General features: G+C 44.0%; 1 protein-coding gene across 2 annotated transcripts in view; it reads left to right on the top strand.

The window, feature by feature from the left end:
• LOC133578320 (plexin-A1-like) overlaps positions 1–26,381 on the top strand; it is a 578,589-nt gene that overhangs the window by 539,476 nt on the left and 12,732 nt on the right. Inside the window, exons 22-28 of one of the 2 annotated variants that reach the window (XM_061932661.1) lie at positions 680–936; positions 8,048–8,114; positions 11,364–11,510; positions 14,391–14,550; positions 14,616–14,719; positions 18,355–18,451; positions 25,919–26,109. In XM_061932661.1, the coding sequence (XP_061788645.1) occupies positions 680–936; positions 8,048–8,114; positions 11,364–11,510; positions 14,391–14,550; positions 14,616–14,719; positions 18,355–18,451; positions 25,919–26,109 (1,023 nt within the window). Of the gene's footprint in view, positions 1–679; positions 937–8,047; positions 8,115–11,363; positions 11,511–14,390; positions 14,551–14,615; positions 14,720–18,354; positions 18,464–25,918; positions 26,110–26,381 lie in introns of both variants that reach the window. The other variant, XM_061932660.1, reaches the window with a different exon arrangement.

The following is a 26,381-nucleotide window of genomic DNA, read 5'->3' as shown; positions in this document are numbered from 1 at the left end:
TAGAGGGAGCGTTGCTCGCACGACTGCGCTAGCATCACAGCTAACGTTAGCCATGCTGCTACCTCTCTGCTCGGGGATGACGTATACGTATGTGACGTATGCCGTGACAGTATGTGACGTATGACGTGACAGTATGTGACGTGTGTAAGAAGGTGCACTTGCTGTCTGTGAGAGGGAGACACAGGAAAGAGTGAGAAGAGCCTGTCGTGTAATGCCAGCAGCTAAAAGCAACTGTGTGAGAATCCACAGACCTGTGGATGTGTTGAAGGTGTGCTGGAAAATGCGGAACGGAAATTAGGGAGCATCAGAAAAGTGGAATGTATTATTTAAATCGGTGCGTTGGAAAACACAGACCGGAGTTTTTTTTAAACTGGATCTGGATCGGCATTTTCCCATGCCTTGCCGATACGCATTTTTTGGCAAATATCGCCGGCCGATCCGATCCATCCCTAATCACCATATAGTCATTTACTATATCGCACAGAGACAAACCCGCAATATATCGAGTATATTCCATATATCGCCCAGCCCTACCTCAGCCGCAAAAACTCACTGTTCTTCTTGCTCTGGTCCATCTTGTATTCTGCCAATACCAACACGTTCTCGCATGTTATCTACTTCACATTCCTCCTCCTCCATCCCTCATCACCACATTCCAAACTCTTCCCCCCCCACCCAGGTTCCCGCCAACGTGGAGAAGGCCCTGACGTTGTTTGGCCAGATGCTGACCAAGAAGCACTTCTTGCTGACCTTCATCCGCACCCTGGAAGCGCAGCGGTCCTTCTCCATGCGAGACCGCGGCAACGTGGCCTCCCTCATCATGACGGCGCTGCAGGGGGAGATGGAGTACGCCACAGGTGTCCTCAAACAGCTGCTGTCCGACCTCATCGACAAGAACCTGGAGAGCAAGAACCACCCCAAGCTCTTACTTCGAAGGTATGCACAGGGAAAGACGGTAGCGCATTTCCATGGCACAGTTTGTCGTCTTTGTTTGTTCAGCAGCTTTTTTTCCCCAAGCATATGTGACGTTTCTGTGGCTGTCGGGAAGGATTACACCCCTCAGCACACACGTTCCCCACGGAGCCTCACTAAAACACACCTCTCGCTCTTCCTTCCAGAGAGTTGGGGGTACAAGGGATGTCAGGGGGGGAGGACAAGGATGTACTGTAAAGTCTCGGTGTAGAAGAGGAGTGGAAATGTAGGACAGGAGTGAGTCTGGGACTTGAGAGTAAGGTCATGGATGGAGTGAAGCAACATTGGGCTGTGCAGCCATTAGTCCACATGGTTGACTAATAATAACATTTGTCAACAACAGTCGTGAGGATACTTCCTCTTATTCTAGTTTTAAAAAATGCATCTTCATCAGGAGTGTTATTATGGCGTGAACTTTGACTTCCCGACCTCTTACACAAAGATCTCCAGAATCAGAAATACTTTTATAATCCCAGAGGCGAAATTAAGATTCTCCGCACAATCCCATTCGAGATCAGACAAACATTACAGGGAGACAGAACAGGATCGCTGACAGGTCTGCCAACTTCTGGCGCCCCTTACAAAAAAGGTGAGAATTAGGTAAACACTGGGGAGGGGGAGGTGAGAAAAAATAATTCAGTCTAGGCCTGGGCCCTTGAGAGTGGGTCCAGACTGAGGCCAAGGAAAAAAAAACCTCATAGCCATCCATCCATCTTCTTCCGCTTATCCGAGGTCGGTTCGCGGGGCCAGACTTCCCTCTCCCCAGGCACTTCATCCAGCTCCTCCCGGGGGTTCCCGAGGCGTTCCCAGGCCTGCCGGGAGACATAGTCTTCCCAACGTGTCCTGGGTCTTCCCCGTGGCATCCTGACCAGATGCCCGAACCACCTCATCTGGCTCCTCTCCATGTGGAGAAACAGCGGCTTTACTTTGACCTCCTCCCGGATGACAGAGCTTCTCACCCTATCTCTAAGGGAGCGATCCACCACCTGGCGGAGGAAACTCATCTCGGCCGCTTGTACCCGTGATCTTGTCCTTTCGGTCATAACCCAAAGATCATGACCATAGGTGAGGATGGGAACGTAGATCTTGTACCCGTGATCTTGTCCTTTCGGTCATAACCCAAAGATCATGACCATAGGTGAGGATGGAAACGTAGATCTTGTACCCGTCATCTTGTCCTTTCGGTCATAACCCAAAGCTCATGACTATAGGTGAGGATGGGAACGTAGATCTTGTACCCGTGATCTTGTCCTTTCGGTCATAACCCAAAGATCATGACCATAGGTGAGGATGGGAACGTAGATCTTGTACCCGTGATCTTGTCCTTTCGGTCATAACCCAAAGCTCATGACCATAGGTGAGGATGGGAACGTAGATCTTGTACCCGTGATCTTGTCCTTTCGGTCATAACCCAAAGCTCATGACCATAGGTGAGGATGGGAACGTAGATCTTGTACCCTTGTTTTTGTCCTTTTGGTCATAACCCAAAGCTCATGACCATAGGTGAGGATGGGAACGTAGATCTTGTACTCGTCATCTTGTCTTTTCGGTCATAACCCAAAGCTCATGACCATAGGTGAGGATGGGAACGTAGATCTTGTACCCGTGATCTTGTCCTTTCGGTCATAACCCAAAAATCATGACCATAGATGAGGATGAGAACGTAGATCTTGTACCCGTCATCTTGTCCTTTTGGTCATAACCCAAAGCTCATGACCATAGGTGAGGATGGGAACGCAGATCTTGTACCCGTGTTTGTCCTTTCAGTCATAACCCAAAGCTCATGACCATAGGTGAGGATGGGAACGTAGATCTTAGACAAACCCGTGTTTGTCCTTTCAGTCATAACCCAAAGATCATGACCATAGGTGAGGATGGGAACGTAGATCGACCGGTAAATTGAGAGCTTTGCCTTCCGGCTCAGCTCCTTTTTCACCACAACGGATCGATACAGCGTCCGCATTACTGAAGACGCCGCACCGATCCGCCTGCCGATCTCACGATCCACTCTTCCCTCACTCGTGAACAAGACTCCGAGGTACTTGAACTCCTCCAACTTGGGGCAGGGTCTCCTCCCCAACCTGGAGATGGCACTCCACCCTTTTCCGGGCGAGAACCATGGACTCGGACTTGCCATAGCACACACAAACATGTGTGTAAGAGGGAAACATCAAAGAGCACAAAGGACTTTAAATACATTAAAAGAGCAGAGCTGATGCAACCAGCCACTTCTACGCACAGCCACAACAACAACAAATATATACACTGTGGTGGCCTCTGCGGTTTTCCACGCCATTGTCTGCTGGGGTTCAGGGGGCATGGTCAGCGACAGGAGCACGAGAGCCGGGTCCACCCTTGGCCGCCCACCAACTCTCGGCCAGTGTCCAGTCCGCATGGATACGTCCAAGGAGACCGAGGCGTCCGATACTTGCTCATTCAGCCAAGACACCGTGAAGCTTGTTCGTCCTGGCGCTCAGTGCCAGCTCCGTTGTCCTGTCTCTTCTTGCAAAATATCAGATCTCTTGCAAAAGGTGCAACAATTGGCTGCCTTTGACACAGAACACTGTCCCTGAATCATCCAAAATGTACGACCACGTCGGTTGTACGTGTAACAACACTGCTTTCAGCACAACATATCGGCTGATACAGTTCATCATATTGTCCGGGCTATTTTTACGGCTCCGAGTAATATGAACGGTTCTATACGAAGGTGTAAAATGGCCCAGGAACACAGTTGATGGACTGAAGACGGAGATTAGAAAAAAAAACTGGTGCAGACACAATTAGGGAAATAGCCTGTCTCCAAATAAGTAGAAATTTGACATTAAATAATAATACCTTTTTTTTTTTTTTTCATTTGGCCCTTCTCCCCGGAGAGATTTTTAATTAAAAATCTAATCAAATAAATGACTCTCCACTCGTATGCCTTTGTGGAGCCGGTTCCTATCCTCTCGGGTTGGGAACAGTCACAACATGCTAAACACCTTTGCCCCCGGAGATTGAGCGAGACCAGAACCTTCTCCAATTTGGGCAAAATCCCCCAAGGAAGCAGACGAGTTTGAAGTTTCCGGAAGTCCAAAGTCTTCCCCGGACAAGCTGCATAGTTTGTGGGACAATGGGTGGTTGCAGTGAATGCAAGGGTGCTACACTCTTAGAAATAAAAGTGCTAAGTAGAACCATATAAGGTTCTTCTGCTCGTCCTCATAGGAGAACCCTTTTTGGCTCCAGGTAGAACCTTTTTATAAAGGTTCCACATGGAACCCTTTTGGAGGGTTCTACCTAGAACTGTGTGTGTAAGGTTCCACCCAGAACCCCCCATGAGAGGTTCTACAAAGAACCCACGCAGGGAGTTCCACCAAGAACCCTTTCATGTTTCAAGGGTTTCATCTAGAACCCACACAGGGAGTTCCACTAAGAACCCTTTCGTATTTCAAGGGTTTCATTTAGAACCCACACAGGGAGTTCCACTAAGAACCCTTTCGTTTGTCAAGGGTTTCATCTAGAACCCATGCAGGGAGTTCCACTAAGAACCCTTTCATGTTTCAAGGGTTTCATCTAGAACCCACACGGGAGTTCCACAAAGAACTCTTTCATGTTTCAAGGGTTTCATCTAGACCTGACACAGGGGGTTCTAAAAACATCCCTTTTCAAAGGTTTTCACCGATAACCGTCTTGTCTTCTGAGGGTTCTATAAAGAACCATATTGTATTCTACAGATCAGTTTAGTTCATATTATATTGTGGTCATTTATCATGTTGACATTGAACAAACATTCAAAACATTTTAATGAGAAAAACATTTATTTAAAGATAGGCACCATTATTGGCAAATGTTATCAGGAAGTATGTCCCTGGTGACACAGGATCTTACCCATGCTTTCAACAATCCCTGAAGAACTCTTTCTTCCAAAAACGGTTCTCTGGATCAAAATAGTTCTTACTGGAACCCTTAGTGTTAGTGAGAACCATTTTAAAACCAATTATTCAGAAAAGGGGTTTTAAAGGGTTCTCTGGATCAAAATGGTTCTTACTGGAACCATTAGCGTTACCAAGAACCCTTGAAAAACCCTTTCTTCGGGAAAGGGTTTTTCAGAAGCAAATGGTTCCAGTTAGAACCTCAGCCCTTGTAGAAGAACCCTTTTAGAACCCTTATTTCTAAGAGTGTAGGACCAGGTCCTGAAGCGTTGTTCTGTCCAGGTGTGTTCACCTTCCCTGTTGTCATCTTTCATCTGCTCCATGCTGCTGACAGCCATGAGAAGGAAAGTGCTCCACATACATCAAACAGTCCAATGGGAGGACGTTCACGTCTTGTTCCTGCTACAGGCTTTCACCAGCTGCTTTCTTTTGGCCTACTTTCCCGGTTTTTTCTTTTCTTAGTCTTGAAACGACTTTGACACACAAATATGTAAATTCTATTTCTGCGGTGCCTTTCTACAACGTTTTTTTGCAAATATCAATATTTAATAGAAGTGGTGAATATGGCCCAGTTAGCAAGTGTGTGACCTCCAGATAGTTAGTGGAATGGTTCATTAAAGGGTGACAAGAAGGAACAGTGTGAGGAGACTCCACTCATCACATTCATGAGAAAAGTCCTCTAATTGTTGTCTTTTGGATGAAGATGACTGTGCTTTCTGAGAGGAGGTGAAGATATGGATGGCCTACTAACAAATAAATCAATCAATCATCCATCCATCCATCCATCTTCTTCCGCTTATCCGAGGTCGGGTCGCGGGGGCAGCAGCCTAAGCAGGGAAGCCCAGACTTCCCTCTCCCCAGCCACTTCGTCCAGCTCCTCCCGGGGGATCCCGAAGCGTTCCCAGGCCAGCCGGGAGACATAGTCTTCCCAACGTGTCCTGGGTCTTCCCCGCGGCCTCCTACTGGTCGGACGTGCCCTAAACACCTCCCTAGGGAGGCGTTCGGGTGGCATCCTGACCAGATGCCCGAACCACCTCATCTGGCTCCTCTCGATGTGGAGGAGCAGCGGCTTTACTTTGAGCTCCCCCCGGATGACAGAGCTTCTCACCCTATCTCTAAGGGAGAGCCCCGCCACCCGGCGGAGGAAACTCATTTCGGGCCGCTTTTACCCGTGATCTTGTCCTTTCGGTCATAACCCAAAGCTCATGACCATAGGTGAGGATGGGAACGTAGATCGACCGGTAAATTGAGAGCTTTGCCTTCCGGCTCAGCTCATTCTTCACCACAACGGATCGATACAGCGTCCGCATTACTGAAGACGCCGCACCGATCCGCCTGTCGATCTCACGATCCACTCTTCCCTCACTCGTGAACAAGACTCCGAGGTACTTGAACTCCTCCGCTTGGGGCAAGATCTCCTCCCCAGCCCGGAGATGGCACTCCACCCTTTTCCGGGCGAGAACCATGGACTCGGACTTGGAGGTGCTGATTCTCATCCCAGTCGCTTCACACTCAGCTGCGAACCGATCCAGTGAGAGCTGAAGATCCTGGCCAGATGAAGCCATCAGGACCACATCATCTGCAAAAAGCAGAGACCTAATCCTGCAGCCACCAAACCAGATCCCCTCAACGCCTTGACTGCGCCTAGAAATTCTGTCCATAAAAGTTATGAACAGAATCGGTGACAAAGGGCAGCCTTGGCGGAGTCCAACCCTCACCGGAAACGTGTCCGACGTACTGCCGGCAATGCGAACCAAGCTCTGGCACTGATCATACAGGGAGCGGACCGTCACAATCAGACAGTCCGAAACCCCATACTCTCTGAGCACTCCCCACAGGACTTCCCGAGGGACACGGTCGAATGCCTTCTCCAAGTCTACAAAGCACATGTAGACTGGTTGGGCAAAATAATGTATCCCGGAAGAGTTAGGGCTGCATGGGATTCTGGGTATTTGTCCTGTTGTGTTTATGTTGTGTTACGGTGCAGATGTTCTCCCGAAATTTGTTTGTCATTCTTGTTTGGTGTGGGTTCACAGTGTGGCGCATTATTAGTAAGAGTGTTAAAGTTTTTTTGTTTTTTTTTATACCGCCACCGTCAGTGTGACCTGTGTGGTTGTTGAACAAGTATGCCTTGCTATCACCTACGTGAGCAAGCGGAAGCCCCATATAAAGGGTGGTTAAGCAGGCACGCTGGCTGTAGTGGGTGCTATATGCTGTACCATCACGGCGCGCATGACGCTGAGCCAATCATTTAAAACCCGCGTGCCGCACCAGCTTTCAAATTCCACATAAAGGTGTGGGCAACGTGTCTGAGACCCTTGATTTATACAAAGCAAATAAAAAACTTTGTATACAGTGTTATTACGTTTAAAATTTCAAAAAAAATGTTGCGGCTCCCATTGTTATCTATAATTTGTGAAACTGGTCAAAATGGCTCTTTGACTGGTAAAGGTTGCTGACCCCTGGCTTAAACCAATAATAAACAAAGGGTGAGTGTCACTTAGAAAAGTAATTGAAGCTTAGGGAAGGCTATGCAGAATAAAACTAAAACTGAACTGGCTACAAAGAAAACAAAAACAGAATGCTGGATGACAGCAAAGACTTACTGTGGAGCGAAGACGGCGTCCACAAAGTGCATCCGAACATGACATGACAATCAACAATGTCCCCACAAAGAAGGATAAAAACAACTGAAATCTTCTTGATTGTTAAAACAAAGTAGATGCGGGAAATATCGCTCAAAGGAAGACATGAAACTGCTACAGGAAAATACCAAAAAAAGACAAAAAGCCACCAAAATAGGAGCACAAGACAAGAACGAAAACACTACACACTGGAAAACAGCAAAAAACACCCAATAAGTCAGGGGGTGATGTGACAGGTGGTGACAGTACACCTACTTTGAGACAAGAGCTATATTGATGCATGCTTGGTTATGCTTTAAAGTCGACTTTTTACTGTCAACCGAGTTTCGTTTTTTAATCATTTCTGATAGTAGTGTGCCTCCGGATTTTTTCAACGCAAAAAATGTGCCTTGGCTCAAAAAAGGTTGAAAAACAGTGCATTAGAAGCAAGATTCAAAAGGGCAGTTTCCCTTTAAGGATTCAGAAGTGTGTGTGTGTCGCGTCTAGAGATTGATTTTCCCTTCTTTGTCTCTCCAGGACGGAGTCGGTGGCCGAGAAGATGCTCACTAACTGGTTCACCTTCCTGCTCAACAAGTTCCTGAAGGTAAGTCCACAGGCACACGTGTCGCGCAGACATTCCACTCGCAGTGGAGTGGAAGCATCCCGCACAGCTGCGGCGTGAGATAAGGCCGAGGCCGCCGGCTTACCTATCTTTACCTTCCATGTGGTCAATGCGCCTCTCTTCCAAATGTATGCAGTGTGTTCAGACACGGCTGCTGGTCTTGTTGGGACTGCCAAAGATCCTCTTTGTGCAGCTCACTTGATTAATACGGAGCCAGAATGTGTTTACCTGCACCGCTTATGTGTCTCGCTACGAATCCTTCCTCCTTTCAAATTGCTTTCTGACATAGTGTAGAAAGAAAATCAATGTAGAAATGTTGTGTCCCTGGTTACTAGTCCTGCATGATTAAAACCTTTAAGTAATGTTCATATTGTTGTTACTCAGCCAGCGTTTGTGGGTCTGATGGACCCGTTGCATTTTGTTTACCTTATCCCAATAAACATCTGTTCAGTATTTTAACATAAAAGTGTTTGATTGTGAGGCATTAAAAGCCACAAAATGCAACGGGTCCATCAGACCCACAAACGCTGGCTGAGTAACAACAATATGAACGTTGCACGGAAGATTTCTCTGGCAGTTTCTGCATCCCACAGGGATTCTTATTTTGTGTTTCTGCACCTGCGGTTTCCACACAAGGTTGCAACATTGTTTGTCAACACTGTCTGCTCTCATTTTCTCGCACATTTGACCCTCTGATGTTTTGTGTACCTACTAGAGATGCGCGGTTTGCGGGCACAACCGCGGAGTCCGCGGATTATCCGCGGATCGGGCGGATGAAATTAAAAAAAAAATTTATTTTATCCGTGGGTCGGGTCGGGTCGGGTCGGGCGGTTGAAATAAAAAAAAATTAGATTTTAAATAGATTCAGGCGGGTGGCAGTTAAACCAATTCGGAAATATATATGCATAGTTAAATGTTGTTACCCACATACGAAAAACGAGCAGGCACCTGCAGCATATGCCACAACGGAAGAAAAAAAAGAAAAAGAGATGGACACTTTTACGGAGCGGAGAAGGCCCCCGACGCCTCGCCGGGGTCCGGGACCGAGGCCCCTTCCCCCGAGAGGGCCCCACCGGGAGCCGTAGCTGAGGCGATCCGCGAGAAGGGCCCGACGCACGTCCAGGGTCACCACCGCGCCCACCGCACCGACACCCCGTCTCGTCCGCCTTCGCCGCGGCCGGCGTCACGCGCAGCAGGTTACGAGCCCCCGTGGCCGGGGGCTCGTAACAGGGGTCACTCCGCGCGCTCCGCCCGCGCAGCTTACCTGCCCGCCACCCCTGTTGCCGGGGGCGCGTAACAGGGGTCACTCCGCGCGCAGTGCGCTCACGAAAGGGGTGGGGCTCACCCTGGTTGATATAGACAGCAGGACGCTGGCCATGGAAGTCGGAACCCGCTAAGGAGTGTGTAACAACCCACCTGCCGAATCAACTAGCCCTGAAAATGGATGGCGCTGGAGCGTCGGGCCCATACCCGGCCGTCGCCGGCAGCGAGACGCGCTTGGAGGTGCGCTCAGCGCGGCTCCCATATGATTGCGCACTGGTGTGCGTCTGGGTCGTGACAGCGTGGCACGCGAATGTCTGTGCTGCATTGGATCAGTCTCCTTTCTTTAACAGGCAAAAGCTTTATAACCTCACTAATGCCTTGCATCGTCTATATTAGATATATAACAACGGGCGGGTGCGGTTTTGATTAAATGTTAGTTCGGGTGGATGCGGATGGTTGACGACTTTTGTGATGCGGTTGCGGATGAAGTAATTGCCTATCCGCGCATCTCTAGTAGGTACACAGAACATCAGAGGTTGAAATGTGCGAGAAAATGAGAGCAGACAGTGTTGACAAACAATGTTGCAACCTTGTGTGGGAACCGCAGGTGTAGAAACACAAAAGAAGAATCCCTGTGGGATGCAGAAACTGGCAGAGAAATGTTCCGTGCAACGTTCATATTGTTGTTACTCAGCCAGCGTTTGTGGGTCTGATGGACCCGTTGCATTTTGTGGCTTTTAATGCCTCACAATCAAACACTTTTATGTTAAAATACTGAACAGATGTTTATTGGGATAAGGTAAACAATATGCACCGGGTTCATCAGACCCACAAACGCTGGCTGAGTAACAACAATATGAACAATACACAAAGGGTTAATCAACATCGAGGTTTAGTGCGATGAATCCTGAGAGGCTGATTTTTTTTTTTTGTATAGTTTTTTTTCCCGCCGTCACCGGCATTTGAGTGATATGTCGGCCAAAATCGGAATTGTCGAGCCTCGCGTTCGTTCGTCTCTCGCTTCAAACCGGGAGAAAGACGTCTCACTCTGGGCAGCGCCCAAGCGTGTTTATTAAACAGTCGAATTAACTGAACGCAGTGAGCCCTCTTTTCAGTCATTCACAACCCTTGCCTTGGCTTTCTTGCCTCTTTACTCGCGACTCGCCAGTGAGAAAGGCTGCGAAGTAACAAAAAGGTATTACGAAGCCAAATGTGGTAATATTGCTGCTTCAAATCAGATGGGCAATATGAGCCCATCAACACAGACGAACATTGGTTATGCTTTTTTTAAATCAGCGATCGTCTTGTCTCTCAACTTTGATCACTTCATCCATGGCCACCGGACCTGTGCTTTCCCCTTCCACAAGGGAGAGGGGGGCATAAAATAAAAGAAACGGCAGATCAACTGGTTTAAAAAGGGGGGTCTATTTAAAGGCTAGAGTATACAAATGAGTTTTAAGATGGGACTTAAATGCTTCTACTGAGGTAGCATCTCTAACTGTTACCGGGAGGGCATTCCATAGTACTGGAGCCCCGATAGAAAACGCTCTATGGTTATGCCGAGTGTGAAATTTGGTGGAGGAGGAATTATGCTGTGGGGTTGCTTTTTCAGGAGTTGGGCAGTGAAAGGAAATTTTGAATGCTCCAGGATACCAATAGCATAATAGAGCCCTGTTATGGCTGCCGTTAGTCATTTGGGAGGTGCACCAGCACGCAGAGCGACGACATGATGCAGGAAAGTGCTTCTCTAAGCGTTTTCGCTACCTTAGTCATTAACCTTCTTGTAACTTCTCCATCAATTGTCACTCACTCACACTTTCTCTTGACTTTTCACACACTTTACCCGCTCTTTGGTCCCCCTGACAAAGAGACACTGGGGAGTGATCAGCAGTTATTGTGACTGCGAGTCAATAAGGGTCAACAGCAATATGTTGGAGAGCATTTGATGATGTGGTGTGTTCCTTGCAGGAGTGTGCAGGCGAGCCTCTCTTCATGCTGTACTGTGCCATGAAGCAGCAGATGGAGAAGGGGCCCATAGACGCCATCACGGGAGAGGCTCGCTACTCCCTCAGCGAGGACAAGCTCATCAGGCAGCAGATCGACTACAAGACTTTGGTCAGTGACACGCACTTGGATTGATTGATTGGTTGAGAAGTTTATTGACATCTTAAAAGACTTGAATCCATGTAATGCTTTAAAAAAGGGCAAATGGATGGCAGAAAAAGCCAAAAGGCTTGTTTCCATTGTGGACCATTAAATATTCATCACATTTGATACATTCAATAATAAAATATATATAACCTGTAATAAAAAATAAGTTTAAAAAAAGGATGCATTATGTACATATACACAGTATACATGTCAGGTGATTTGAAAAACTATATATACAAAAAATGGGGGACTATGCACATGTTGACTCCGAGAGTGTGCAGAACACAATGAGAAAATATATATACACTATAAACACATTTAAATATATATACACTATAACCACATATAAATATATATACACTATAACCACATATAAATATATATACACTATAAACACATTTAAATATATATACACTATAACCACATATAAATATATATACACTATAAACACATTTAAATATATACACTATAACCACATATAAATATATATACACTATAACCACATATAGATATATATATATACACTATAAACACATTTAAATATATATACACTATAACCACATATAAATATATATACACTATAAACACATTTAAATATATACACTATAACCACATATAAATATATATACACTATAACCACATATAGATATATATATACACTATAACCACATATATATATATATATATATATATATATATATATATATATATATATATATATATATATATATACACTATAACCACATATAAATATATAGACACTATAACCACATATAAATATATATATATACTATAACCACATATAAATATATATACACTATAACCACATATAAATATATATAACCACATATGGATATATATATACACTATAACCACATATAAATATATATACACTATAACCACATATAAATATATATGCACTATAACCACATATAAATATATATACAATATAACCACATATATATATATATATATATATATATATATATATATATATATATATATATATATATATATATACTATAACCACATATAACTATATATACACTATAACCACATATAAATATATATAACCACATATAAATATATATACACTATAACCACATATAAATATAGATAAACCTCATATAAATATGTATACACTATAACCACATATAAATATATATACACTATAACCACATATAGATACATATATATATACACTATAACCACATATAAATATATATATATACACTATAACCACATATAATTATATATACACTATAACCACATATAAATATATAGACACTATAACCACATATAAATATATATATATATATATATATATATATACACTATAACTACATATAAATATATAGACACTATAACCACATATAAATATATATATATATATACTATAACCACATATAAATATATATACACTATAACCACATATAAATATATATACACTATAACCACATATGGATATTTATATACACTATAACCACATATAAATATATATACACTATAACCACATATAAATATATATAACCACATATAAATATATATACAATATTACCACATATATATATATATATATATATATATATATATATATATATATATATATATATATATATATATATATATATATATATATATATATATATATATGAGGTTTATCTATATTTATATGTGGTTATAGTGTATATATATTTATATGTGGTTATATATATTTATATGTGGTTATAGTGTATATATAGTTATATGTGGTTATAGTGTATGTATATGTATATATATATATATATATATATATATATATATACACACTATATATATATATACACTATAACCACATATATATATATATATACACTATAACCACATATAGATATATATATATATATATATATATACTATAACCACATATAAATATATATATATATACACTATAACCACATATAAATATATAGACACTATAACCACATATAAATATATATATACACTATGACCATATATAAATATATATAAACCACATATGAATATATATACACTATAACCACATATAAATATATATAATCACATACAAATATATATAACCTCATATAAATATATATACACTATAACCACATATAAATATATATAACCACATATAAATATATAAACACTATATAAACTATATATACACTTTGTCTTATAGTTGTTGTTGTTGTTGTTATTGTGTTGTGACTTTTCTCTGCATGTTGGTGTTTTGTCTTATAGTTGTTACGTTATTGTGTTGTGACTTATCGCCGCTATCGTAGCTGTTTAGTAAAATGAGAGCAGTAGCAGATCAAACCACTGCTCATTCAACCTGACGAGATTAGGTTGCATTTTGTTTCATATTCATTCATTTTGTATTTGTATTATTTCCACGCCAAAAAAAACAAAAATAAAAGTAGCAGGTAAACCTACCGTTATTATATTTATTTTTGATTTTGACATTTCTTGTAGAAAAACAAAAGCAGAAGTAGCAGGTGAATTGTTGGTTGTTGTACTTTTATTGAACATGTTAATGAATATTGAAAATGACAGCAGTTGTTAATTCAAGCTAAAGTGTTGGACTTTATTCAAATAAGATGGCCATGAATTGTTGTTTGTATACAACATTATCTTACAAGAAATAACAGGAATATAAGACACTTCACCTGGAGTGTCCACTAGCCAGTATTTACGGTATTTCAGTTACACGACTTGATTTTTTTATTTGTGAAAAACTCACTGAATTGTTTGGTATGGTTCTAAAAACATATAATATGGTACCAGCAACCACAAATTGTACATGGCTGCGCCCCTAAAGTGGAGTAAATGGTTGTCCACCCACAGACGCTGCACTGTGTGAACCCAGAGAACGAGAACGCTCCTGAGGTGACGGTCAAGAGTCTCAACTGTGACACGGTGACGCAGGTCAAGGAGAAGCTCCTGGATGCCGTGTACAAGGGGACGCCCTACTCGCAGAGACCCAAGGCCTCGGACATGGACCTGGGTGAGAACGGGAGACCCTGGCATGCAAAATAGCGGGGACGGTATTGAAGATGATTTGTTTCTCAGAATGGCGCCAAGGAAGGATGGCTCGCATCATCCTGCAGGATGAAGACGTGACCACCAAGATTGACAACGACTGGAAGAGACTCAACAGCCTGGCTCACTACCAGGTAGGATGCAGCTTCTTTGTATTTCCCGCAGAGAAATTAGCTTCAACTGTCAAACTGTTGCTGTCATAAAACTTGTATCAACCATACTGAGATCATGTTGGCTAACATTTGATCATTTTTAACCGTCGGAAAAGAGTACAATGTTCATAATAAAGACTACTATTACTGGTGTTATTGATAGTTATACTGAGTTGGTTAGGACAGGGGTGCTCATTACGTCGATCGCGAGCTACCGGTCGATCGCGGAGGGTGTGTCAGTCGATCACCAGCCAGGCATTAAAAAAATAGTCCTAAAAATGAGCGATCATAAATCTTCACTATGACGTCACTTGATTGACATTCACGGCACCCGAGGCTCTTCTGAGATGACGCTGGCTGCTGCCAGCTCATTAAAATTACCGACAGGAAGGCGAGAAACACTTAATTTCAACAGACTCTGGCGCCGTACCTGTCGTCAAAACTCCAAAGACCGACTGCACAGTTGCACAGTTGCGCTAACAAAATAAGAGTCTCAGAAAGCTGGCGTGCACAAGCTAGCAAGCTACGGAGTTTGCCGACAATGTATTTCTTGTAAAGTGCATACAAAGGAGTACGGAAGCTGGACAAATAAGATGCCAAAAACCAACCACTTTCATGTGGTGTTGGACAGAAAGGAGGACTTTTTTTCTCCTCCATTTGAAAATGCGGACATTATCAGCACCACTGTCTGATTCCTATCAATGCAAGTCATCAGAATCAGGTAATACACCAACTTATATTCTTGTCTTCATGAAAGAAAGGAATCTATATGTGTTAAACATGCTTGTATTATCTTTAAACACCTTTAACTTATTAACAATATTAACTATATGTGTTAAACATGCTTGTATTATCTTTAAACACCTTTAACTTATTAACAATATTAACTATATGTATTAAACATTCTTGTATTATCTTTAAACACCTTTAACTTATTAACAATATTAACTATATGTGTTAAACATGCTTGTATTATCTTTAAACACGTTTAACTTATTAACAATATTAACTATATGTGTTAAACATTCTTGTATTATCTTTAAACACCTTTAGCTTGTTAACAATATTAACTATATGTGTTAAACATGCTTGTATTATCTTTAAACACCTTTAACCTATTAACAATATTAACTATATGTGTTAAACATTCTTGTATTATCTTTAAACACCTTTAGCTTGTTAACAATATTAACTATATGTGTTAAACATGCTTGTATTATCTTTAAACACCTTTAACTTGTTACCAATATTAACTATATGTGTTAAACATGCTTGTATTATCTTTAAACACCTTTAACTTGTTAACAATATTAACTATATGTATTAAACATTCTTGTATTATCTTTAAACACCTTTAAGTTGTTAACAATATTAACTATATGTGTTAAACATGCTTGTATTATCTTTAAACACCTTTAAGTTGTTAACAATATTAACTATATGTGTTAAACATGCTTGCATTATCTTTAAACACCTTTTACTTGTTAACAATATTAACTATATGTGTTAAACGTGCTTGTATTATCTTTAAACACCTTTAACTTGTTAACAATATTAACTATATGTGTTAAACATGCTTGTATTATCTTTAAACACCTTTAACTTGTTAACAATATTAACTATATGTGTTAAACATGCTTGTATTATCTTTAAACACCTTTAACTTGTTAACAATATTAACTATATGTGTTAAACATGCTTGTATTATCTTTAAACACCTTTAACTTGTTAACAATATTAACTATATGTGTTAAACATGCTTGCATTATCATTAAACACCTTTAACCTAAAAAAACATATATTTCATAAATAAGTAAATATAAATTATATATCTGAATGAGGTAGATCCCCACGACTTGATCAATTGAAAAGTAGCTCGCCTGCAGAAAAAGTGTGAGCACCCCTGGGTTAGGACAATTACTTTTGTCATCACACTTTTCTTGGGTGATATTATTTAAGATGCTATAAATAAAGTCTCAACAGTATTTCGTAACCTTTCCAGAACATGTTGGTTCAGTTGTCTATTGTCAAAGGTGCCATACCAGCTGGTATTTTGCCCAGCCTGCAGCAATATATCCAATTCCATGGAAGTTCCAGCCCGTCTGGTGAATTAGACCAACTTACTCTAATAATGTACGATAAACAATTCTGGTGGTGTTAGTAGGATGCATTGCACCAACCATTCTCACCGAGGGTGTCACGTTACAAACAAAAGTAGCAATGATGTATTTACGACTTAAGAAAAGCACCACTTTACAGAGCCCCTAAAGGGACATGGATGTTTTTGCAAGATCTCGCAAAAATGTAGGATTGATGAAGTCAGACGCCTCACTGCCATTGAAGTGATTATTATTGTAAGGTTTTATTATTATTATTCTGCCGCCTCTTTGAGCTGTAATTTGACCCCCTTAACATGCTTCAAAACTCCCCAAATTTGACACACACATCAGGACTGGCAAAAAACCTAGCCCCAAAATTCAAAATTGCGCTCTAGCGCCCCCTAGGAAGAAAACACAGACAAAACTGCCTCTAACTCCCAGTAGGAATGTCGTAGAGACATGAAACAAAAACCACTATGTAGATCTCACTTAGACCTACATTTCATACACTAACATCTTTGAGCAAAAATCAACAGGAAGTTTGCAATTCCCCCTTCAAAACAAAAGTTTAGTAAAAACAGTCACTTCTGCCTCTTTGAGCTGGAATTTGACCCCCTTAACATGCTTCAAAACTCACCAAACTGGACACACACATCAGGACTGGCAAAAATTGCGCTCTCATAAAAAAAACAACAACCCCAAAACTCAAAATTGCACTCTACCGCCCCCTAGGAAGAAAACACAGACACAACTGCTCCTAGGAAGAAAACTCAGACAGAACTGCCTGCAACTTCCAGTAGGAATGTCTTAGAGACATGAAACAAAAAAACTCTATGTAGGTTAGACCTACATTTCATATACTGACAACCCCCAGCAAAAATCAACAGGAAGTTTGCAATTCCCCCTTCAAAACAAAAGTTTAGTAAAAACAGTCACTTCTGCCTCTTTGAGCTGTAATTTGACCCTCTTAACATGCTTCAAAACTCACCAAACTGGACACACACATCAGGACTGGCAAACATTGCGCTCTCATAAAAAAACCAACCCCAAAACTCAAAATTGCGCTCTACCGCCCCCTAGGAAGAAAACACAGACACAACTGCTCCTAGGAAGAAAACGCAGACAAAACTGCCTGCAACTTCCAGTAGGAATGTCTTAGAGACATGAAACAAAGAACTCTATGTAGGTTAGACCTACATTTCATATACTGACAACCCCCAGCAAAAATCAACAGGAAGTTTGCAATTCCCCCTTCAAAACAAAAGTTTTGTAAAAACCAGTCACCTTTTTTCAAACATTATCTCCTCTGAGCGCGTTTGTCGTGTCGGCTTCAAACTAGCACAAGAGAGAGATTGAACCCTTCTGATTAAAAGTTGACGAAAGAGTTTTAATTACTGCTCTGGTTTGGATTTTATGTGCCGTCAAAGTCGGTCCCGTCCATCGCTGCTTGTTGTTATTGTTGTTGTTGTTGTTGTTGTCATTCTTTAGTGATGGCTGACGTTCCAAATGTTGTTGCAGGTGACGGACGGCTCAGTGATTGCTCTGGTGCCCAAACAGAACTCGGCATACAACATCTCCAACTCCTCCACCTTCACCAAATCTCTCAGCAGATACGGTACGCGAGAAGGTGTGTGTGTGTGTGTGTGTTGGTGTGTGTGCATGCAACGTAGCAACCTCCACATTCAGATGAAAACTACTCAGGCCAGATGTACTCCACATCAAAGTCAATCAATTATCTACCAGCATGTCGTAGAATAGATGACAGTATAGGTCTTGATTGTCATTGCAACAAGTACAACACAACTATGTTTTCAGCACAAACCCGTTCAAGATGAGACAAACAGTGTACAGGGTTACAGAACAGGAACGCTGATGGGTCGCCACGAGGCGCCCCGTAAAAGATGGGAAAAAGGTAAAACGCTGGGGAAGAAGATGAGTAAAAAAAAAAACAATCTAGACTAGGCTCCTAAGGGGGCCCAGTCTGGAGTGGGAAAAAAACCTCCATGTCATGCACACATTTAATCACGACAACTCGCAACAGAGGAGGGGAGGGTTGGGCCCCTGGAGGTCGACTGCTGCTATGAAGCGCTGCCAGCCGTCCATCCCCCCCGAAGGGGAATCAAGCGGTGGTGAAGGCGTGGGGTGGGGTTGGGGGAGGGTGTGTGTGTGTATATGCCCATTGTCCTGGGTGTGTTGATGTAGTGTCCATAGGCCTGGGGCCATTCTGCATGCAAGCAAAGGTTCGACTCCAGGTGTCGTTGAGGAGGGAGGGAGGTCAAAAGCGTCCATCATTGAGATGTCCTATGGCAGGGGTCGGCAACCTTTACCGGTCAAAGAGCCATTTTGACCAGTTTCACAAATTATAGAAAACAATGGGAGCCGCAGAAATTTTTGAAATTTTAAATGAAATAACACTGCATATACATTTTTTTTTGTTGCTTTGTGCTATGTATAAACCAGGGGTCTCAGATACGCTGCCCACACCTTTATATGAAATTTTTAAGCTGGTGCGGCACGCGGGTTTTGAATGAATAGCGCTTGTCAGCGTCATGCGTGCCGTGATGGTACAGCATATAGCGCCCACTACAACCAGCGTGCCTGATCAGCCACATGTTGTATGGTGCTTCCACTTGCACACGTACGTGACAGCAAGGCATACTTGGTCAACAACCACACAGGTTACACTGACGGTGGCGGTATAAAAACAACTTTAACACTCTTACTAGTAATGCGCCACACTGTGAACCCACACCAAACAAGAATGACAAACACATTTCGGGAGAACATCTGCACCGTAACACAACATAAACACAACAGGACAAATACCCAGAATCCCATGCAGCCCTAACTCTTCCGGGCTACATTATACACCCCCGCTACCAAACCCCGCCCACCTCAACCGACGCACAGAGGGGGGGGGGTTGATGTGTGAGGGAGCAGGCTTGGGGTGGGGGCGGGGTTTGGTGGTAGCAGTGGTGTATAATGTAGCCCGGAAGAGTCAGGGCTGCATGGGATTCTGGGTGTTTGTTCTGTTGTGTTTATGTTGTGTTAAGGTGCAGATGTTCTCCCGAAATGTGTTTGTCATTCTTGTTTGGTTTTGGTTCAAAGTGTGGCGCATTTTTAGTAAGAGTGTTAAAGTTGTTTTATATGGTCACTGTTGACCAAGTATGCCTTGCTGTCACGTACGTGTGCAAGCAGAAGATGTATATTGTATAACAAGTGTTGGGCTGGCACGCTGTCAATACAGATTGTAGAGGGCGTCAAATGTTGTACTATCACGTCACGTCCTTATTATAGCTTTAAGGGTGAAAATCGGTGAATATTAATCCCGGGAGTTTTCTGCGAGAGGCACTGAAATCCGGAAGTCTCACGGGAAAATCGGGGGGGGTTCAGCAAGTAAGCTGCTGAGCCGCATCAGAGTGATCAAAGAGCCGCATGCGGCTCCGGAGCCGCGGGTTGCCGACCCCTGTCCTATGGGGATGTTTTCAGAACAGCCTGCTCCTGCATCAAGGCCATTCGAGGCAGTCAAATCGTAGATTATGATTTTTGTTTTTCCGCGAGCAGACATTACAATGCCTTGTCTGTTCTATTCGTCCATGCTGGCCATCCATCCATCCATCCATCTTCTTCCACTTATCCGAGGTCGGGTCGCGGGGGCCGCAGCTTAAGCAGGGAAGCCCAGACTTCCCTCTCCCCAGCCACTTCGTCCAGCTCCTCCCGGGGGATCCTGAGGCGTTCCCAGGCCAGCCGGGAGAGATAGTCTTCCCAGCGTGTCCTGGGTCTTCCCCGTGGCCTCCTACCGGTTGGAAGTGCCCGAAACACCTTCCTAGGGAGGCGTTTGGGTGGCATCCTGACCAGATGCCCGAACCACCTCATCTGGCTCCTCTCGATGTGGAGGAGCAGCGGCTTTACTTTGAGCTCCCCCCGAATGACAGAGCTTCTCACCCTATCTCTAAGGGAGAGCCCCGCCACTCGGCGGAGGAAACTCATTTCGGCCGCTTGTACCCGTGATCTTGTCCTTTCGGTCATGACCCAAAGCTCATGACCATAGGTGAGGATGGGAACGCAGATCGACCGGTAAATCGAGAGTTTTGCCTTCCGGCTCAGCTCCTTCTTCACCACAACGGATCGATACAGCGTCCGCATTACTGAAGATGCCGCACCGATCCGCCTGTCGATCTCACGATCCACTCTTCCCCCACTCGTGAACAAGACTCCGAGGTACTTGAACTCCTCCATGCTGGCCCTTATATCCAATGTTTCCCTTTCAACCAGCTTTTCCATGATGTGATCCATCTTTCGATTCAGTTCAGAAATCGCCCCAGTCTGTGATCCCACAGCCCGGCCCAAACCTTCCATTGCGACGAACAGCCTTTGGGCCCCTTGAGTGGCTGCCATCGTCTTACGAATTTGACGATGCCCAGCCCAATCAGCAGGTGCCCCGCGATCACGGTTCCAAATAGGTAGATGTCTTCCACGTCCTCGATGGAAAGGACTGAGAGGCACATGATTCTCCATTCATCCCAGGAATCTCTCACGTACCCCGCAGCAATGGTTCCATCAGGGCAGCCAGGCTCCCCAGAACCTCTTTTCCTTGTCAATTGAGTCGAGAGTCCAGCTGATCATTTCCATGTCTGATGTTTAGATTTGGAGGACAGCGCAAAGAAAGAGGCTTTAAAAAAGTGTAGACAAGACAAAACAAAGAGAGCAAGCAGGGAGAAGAAGGGAGTGGAAAGAAATGTGACCGCCCTCACCTAGAGCTAAGACAGGAAAAAAAAAGATACTTTAGGTGAGGACTTTTAAATGAAAGATATTCTCTCTGTGGTCCAAAGTCACCATGACAGACCGACTTACATCCCCCATCACAATCCTTCTTTACCTCCGTGGACCCGCTCCTGATTCTCTTCCTGACATTTTGATCCTGTCCTGCTCGGTCACACATTGAGGAGGAGAGCATGCATGTCACAAAGTAAGAGGATCAACAAAGTGAAGGACGGACAGACAAATGTATTCTCTGATGGCTGACATGCAAGAGGAGGAAGATGTCACTTTTTAGGAACATTTCACCCTCTGCAGCTGCCTTTTTTCATCTTTTTTTAAAACTCCATCTGATTAATTCATCTAATTCATTTTTTGGACTTCATTTCTCCCTGCAATACAACATAAGAAATGATATAATATTCACATCACAGTGTCAGTGAGTCGTTAAAGACATAGGGCCTGATTTATTAAATGGTAAAAATGGGTTATACTTGAGACATACTTGCCAACCCTCCCGAATTTTCCGGGAGACTCCCGAAATTCAGCGCCTCTCCCGAAAACCTCCCGGGACAAATATTCTCCCGAAAATCTCCCGATTTTCAGCCGGAGCTGGAGGCCACGCCCCCTCCAGCTCCATGCGGACCTGAGTGAGGACAGTAGAGATGCGCGGATAGGCAATTATTTCATCCGCAACCGCATCAGAAAGTCGTCAACCATCCGCCATCCACCCGATGTAACATTTGATCAGAACCGCATCCGCCCGCACCCGCCCGTTGTTATATATCTAATATAGACGATGCAAGGCATTAGTGAGGTTATAAAGCTTTTGCCTGTTAAAGAAAGGAGACTGATCCAATGCAGCACAGACATTCGCGTGCCACGCTGTCACGACCCAGACGCACACCAGTGCGCAATCATATGGGAGCCGCGCTGAGCGCACCTCCAAGCGCGTCTCGCTGCCGGCGACGGCCGGGTATGGGCCCGACGCTCCAGCGCCATCCATTTTCAGGGCTAGTTGATTCGGCAGGTGGGTTGTTACACACTCCTTAGCGGGTTCCGACGTCCATGGCCACCGTCCTGCTGTCTATATCAACCAGGGTGAGCCCAACCCCTTTCGTGAGCACACTGCGCGCGGAGTGACCCCTGTTACGCGCCCCCGGCAACAGGGGTGGCGGGCAGGTAAGCTGCGCGGGCGGAGCGCGCGGAGTGACCCCTGTTACGAGCCCCCGGCCACGGGGGTGGCGGGCAGGTAAGCTGCTTACCTGCTGCGCATGACGCCGGCCGCGGCGAAGGCGGACGAGGCGGGGTGTCGGTGCGGTGGTGACCCTGGACGTGCGTCGGGCCCTTCTCGCGGATCGCCTCAGCTACGGCTCCCGGTGGGGCCCTCTCGGGGGAAGGGGCCTTGGTCCCGGACCCCGGCGAGGCGTCGGGGGCCTTCTCCGCTCCGTAAAAGTGTCCATCTCTTTTTCTTTTTTTTCTTCTGTTGTGGCATATGCTGCAGGTGCCTGCTCGTTTTTCGTATGTGGGTAACAACATTTAACTATGTATATATATTTCCCAATTGGTTTAACTGCCACCCGCCTGAATCTATTTAAAATCTAATTTTTTTTAATTTCAACCGCCCGACCCGACCCGCGGATAAAATCTAATTTTTTTAAATTTCATCCGCCCGATCCGCGGATAATCCGCGGACTCCGCGGTTGTGCCCGCAAACCGCGCATCTCTAGAGAACAGCCTTTTTTCCCGACGGGAGGACAACAGGGTGATAAGAACTAAATCATCCAGACTAGATATAAATGTTTATCTTACCTAAAAATAAATATATTTATTAATTAAAAAAAACAAAAAAAAATGTTTACTATATTTTGCTAAAAACATCAAAATTAATTGTATTTTTATTTGTATTTTTTCTGACTCCTTATTACATCCAGCCATAGAATTATACATTTAAATAAACATATTTGAAATAATTGATTTTAAATGATCATAATAATTCATTTAAAATGATCATATCTAATTATTAAAATAATTGCTTGTTTATCAACAACTTTAGCATTTTATTCATTACATTTTGAAGCTCTCAGAAGCCAAGTTATGTTATATTCCTTAAGATTTATTTATGCAAGTTTGAAGTATCAATTATCTAAACACAGTTTTGTTTGCATATTTTCAGGATGTAGATATATATATATATATATATATATATATATATATATGTATATGTATATATATATATATATATATATATATATATATATGTATGTGTGGGGGAAAAAATCACAAGACTACTTCATCTCTACAGGCCTGTTTCATGAGGGGTTCCCTCAATCATCAGGAGAATCTCCTGATGATTGAGGGAAGAAATTGGGTGCGGGCGGGTGCGGTTTTGATTAAATGTTAGTTCGGGTGGATGCGGATGGTTGACGACTTTTGTGATGCGGTTGCGGATGAAATAATTGCCTATCCGCGCATCTCTAACATACCAATCGTTGGTTAGAAGGCGATCGCCGAATTCGTCCTCGCTTTCTCCCGTGTCGCTGGCTGTCGTGTCGTTTTCGTCGGTTTCGCTTGCATACGGTTCAAACCGATATGGCTCAATAGCTTCAGTTTCTTCTTCAATTTGGTTTTCGCTACCTGCCTCCACACTACAACCATCCGTTTCAATACATACTAGAGATGCGCGGTTTGCGGGCACAACCGCGGAGTCCGCGGATTATCCGCGGATCGGGCGGATGAAATTTTAAAAAATTAGATTTTATCCGCGGGTCGGGTCGGGTCGGGCGGTTGAAATTAAAAAAAATTTGATTTTAAATAGATTCAGGCGGGTGGCAGTTAAACCAATTGGTAAATATATATACATAGTTAAATGTTGTTACCCACATACGAAAAACGAGCAGGCACCTGCAGCATATGCCACAACAGAAGAAAAAAAAGAAAAAGAGATGGACACTTTTACGGAGCGGAGAAGGGACGCCTCGCCGGGGTCCGGGACCGAGGCCCCTTCCCCCAAGAGGGCCCCACCGGGAGCCGTAGCTGAGGCGATCCGCGAGAAGGGCCCGACGCACGTCCAGGGTCACCACCGCGCCCACCGCACCGACACCCCGCCTCGTCCGCCTTCGCCGCGGCCGGCGTCACGCGCAGCAGGTAAGCAGCTTACCTGCCCGCCACCCCCGTGGCCGGGGGCTCGTAACAGGGGTCACTCCGCGCGCTCCGCCCGCTCAGCTTACCTGCCCGCCACCCCTGTTGCCGGGGGCGCGTAACAGGGGTCACTCCACGCGCAGTGCGCTCACGAAAGGGGTGGGGCTCACCCTGGTTGATATAGACAGCAGGACGGTGGCCATGGAAGTCGGAACCCGCTAAGGAGTGTGTAACAACCCACCTGCCGAATCAACTAGTCCTGAAAATGGATGGCGCTGGAGCGTCGGGCCCATACCCGGCCGTCGCCGGCAGCGAGACGCGCTTGGAGGTGCGCTCAGCGCGGCTCCCATATGATTGCGCACTGGTGTGCGTCTGGGTCGTGACAGCGTGGCACGCGAATGTCTGTGCTGCATTGGATCAGTCTCCTTTCTTTAACAGGCAAAAGCTTTATAACCTCACTAATGCCTTGCATCGTCTATATTAGATATATAACAACGGGCGGGTGCGGTTCTGATCAAATGTTACATCGGGTGGATGGCGGATGGTTGACGACTTTCTGATGCGGTTGCGGATGAAATAATTGCCTATCCGCGCATCTCTAATACATACGTAATCTGTTGAATCGCTTAAGCCGCTGAAATCCGAGTCTGAATCCGAGCTAATGTCACAATATCTTGCTGTTCTTTCCGCCATGTTTGTTTGTGTTGGCTTCACTATGTGACGTCACAGGAAAATGGACGGGTGTTTATAACGATGGTTAAAATCAGGCACTTTGAAGCTTTTTTTAGGGATATTGCGTGATGGGTAAAATTTTGAAAAAAACTTTGAAAAATAAAATAAGCCACTGGGAACTGATTTTTAATGGTTTTAACCCTTCTGAAATTGTGATAATGTTCCCCTTTAAGGTTTATTGGCGCTCTGTACTTCTCCCTACGTCCGTGTACACAGCGGCCTTTTAAAAAGTCATACATTTCACTTTTTGAAACCGATAATTTCCGATATTATCGGACATCTCTCATTTGCATGTTGATATCAGTTTCACATTTGCTGATGAATTGCTGACACAAATGGACTTTTGGTGTACACGATGCTCTCACGCGTGTCACGCGGAACCGAAGACACGCCCAGCACGGTTTGATTCAAAAATGATCTCCAAGTCACGTGGAGTCTTTCCTCCCGCCAGAGAGCATGCTGAGAACAGCCAGCAGTCCAGACAGTCTGCGCTCCAGAACCCCCATGATCACGCCCGACCTGGAGAGCGGCACCAAACTGTGGCACCTGGTGAAGAACCACGACCACTCGGACCAGAGGGAGGGGGACCGAGGCAGCAAGATGGTCTCTGAGATCTACCTGACCAGGCTGCTGGCCACCAAGGTGAGGGCGAGGAAGCTAAAAGCTGACTTCCACAGGCAACAACCCCTGATGACCTTTGTTTGGTGGAGGTCTCGGAGCTAATTAACATTGTTCATAACCTTTAGCACACAAAAAAAACGTGTGTTTTCTTAATTAGTAGATTGACCTTTGACTATTGAGTTGTTTGTTGGTGTTACTCTCTTGGTGGCCTCAGGGCTTATGAACCGAGACTCGTCAATCATTACGGCCCAAATTCCTTCCAGGATACACTTCCTGCACAGGTGCATGTCATG

This window comes from Nerophis lumbriciformis, linkage group LG38 (assembly GCF_033978685.3).
Source record: "Nerophis lumbriciformis linkage group LG38, RoL_Nlum_v2.1, whole genome shotgun sequence".
In the NCBI taxonomy this organism is placed as follows: Eukaryota; Metazoa; Chordata; class Actinopteri; order Syngnathiformes; family Syngnathidae; genus Nerophis; species Nerophis lumbriciformis.
The sequence above is the reverse complement of the archived record's forward strand: the minus strand, read 5'-3'. Positions and strand labels throughout refer to the sequence as shown.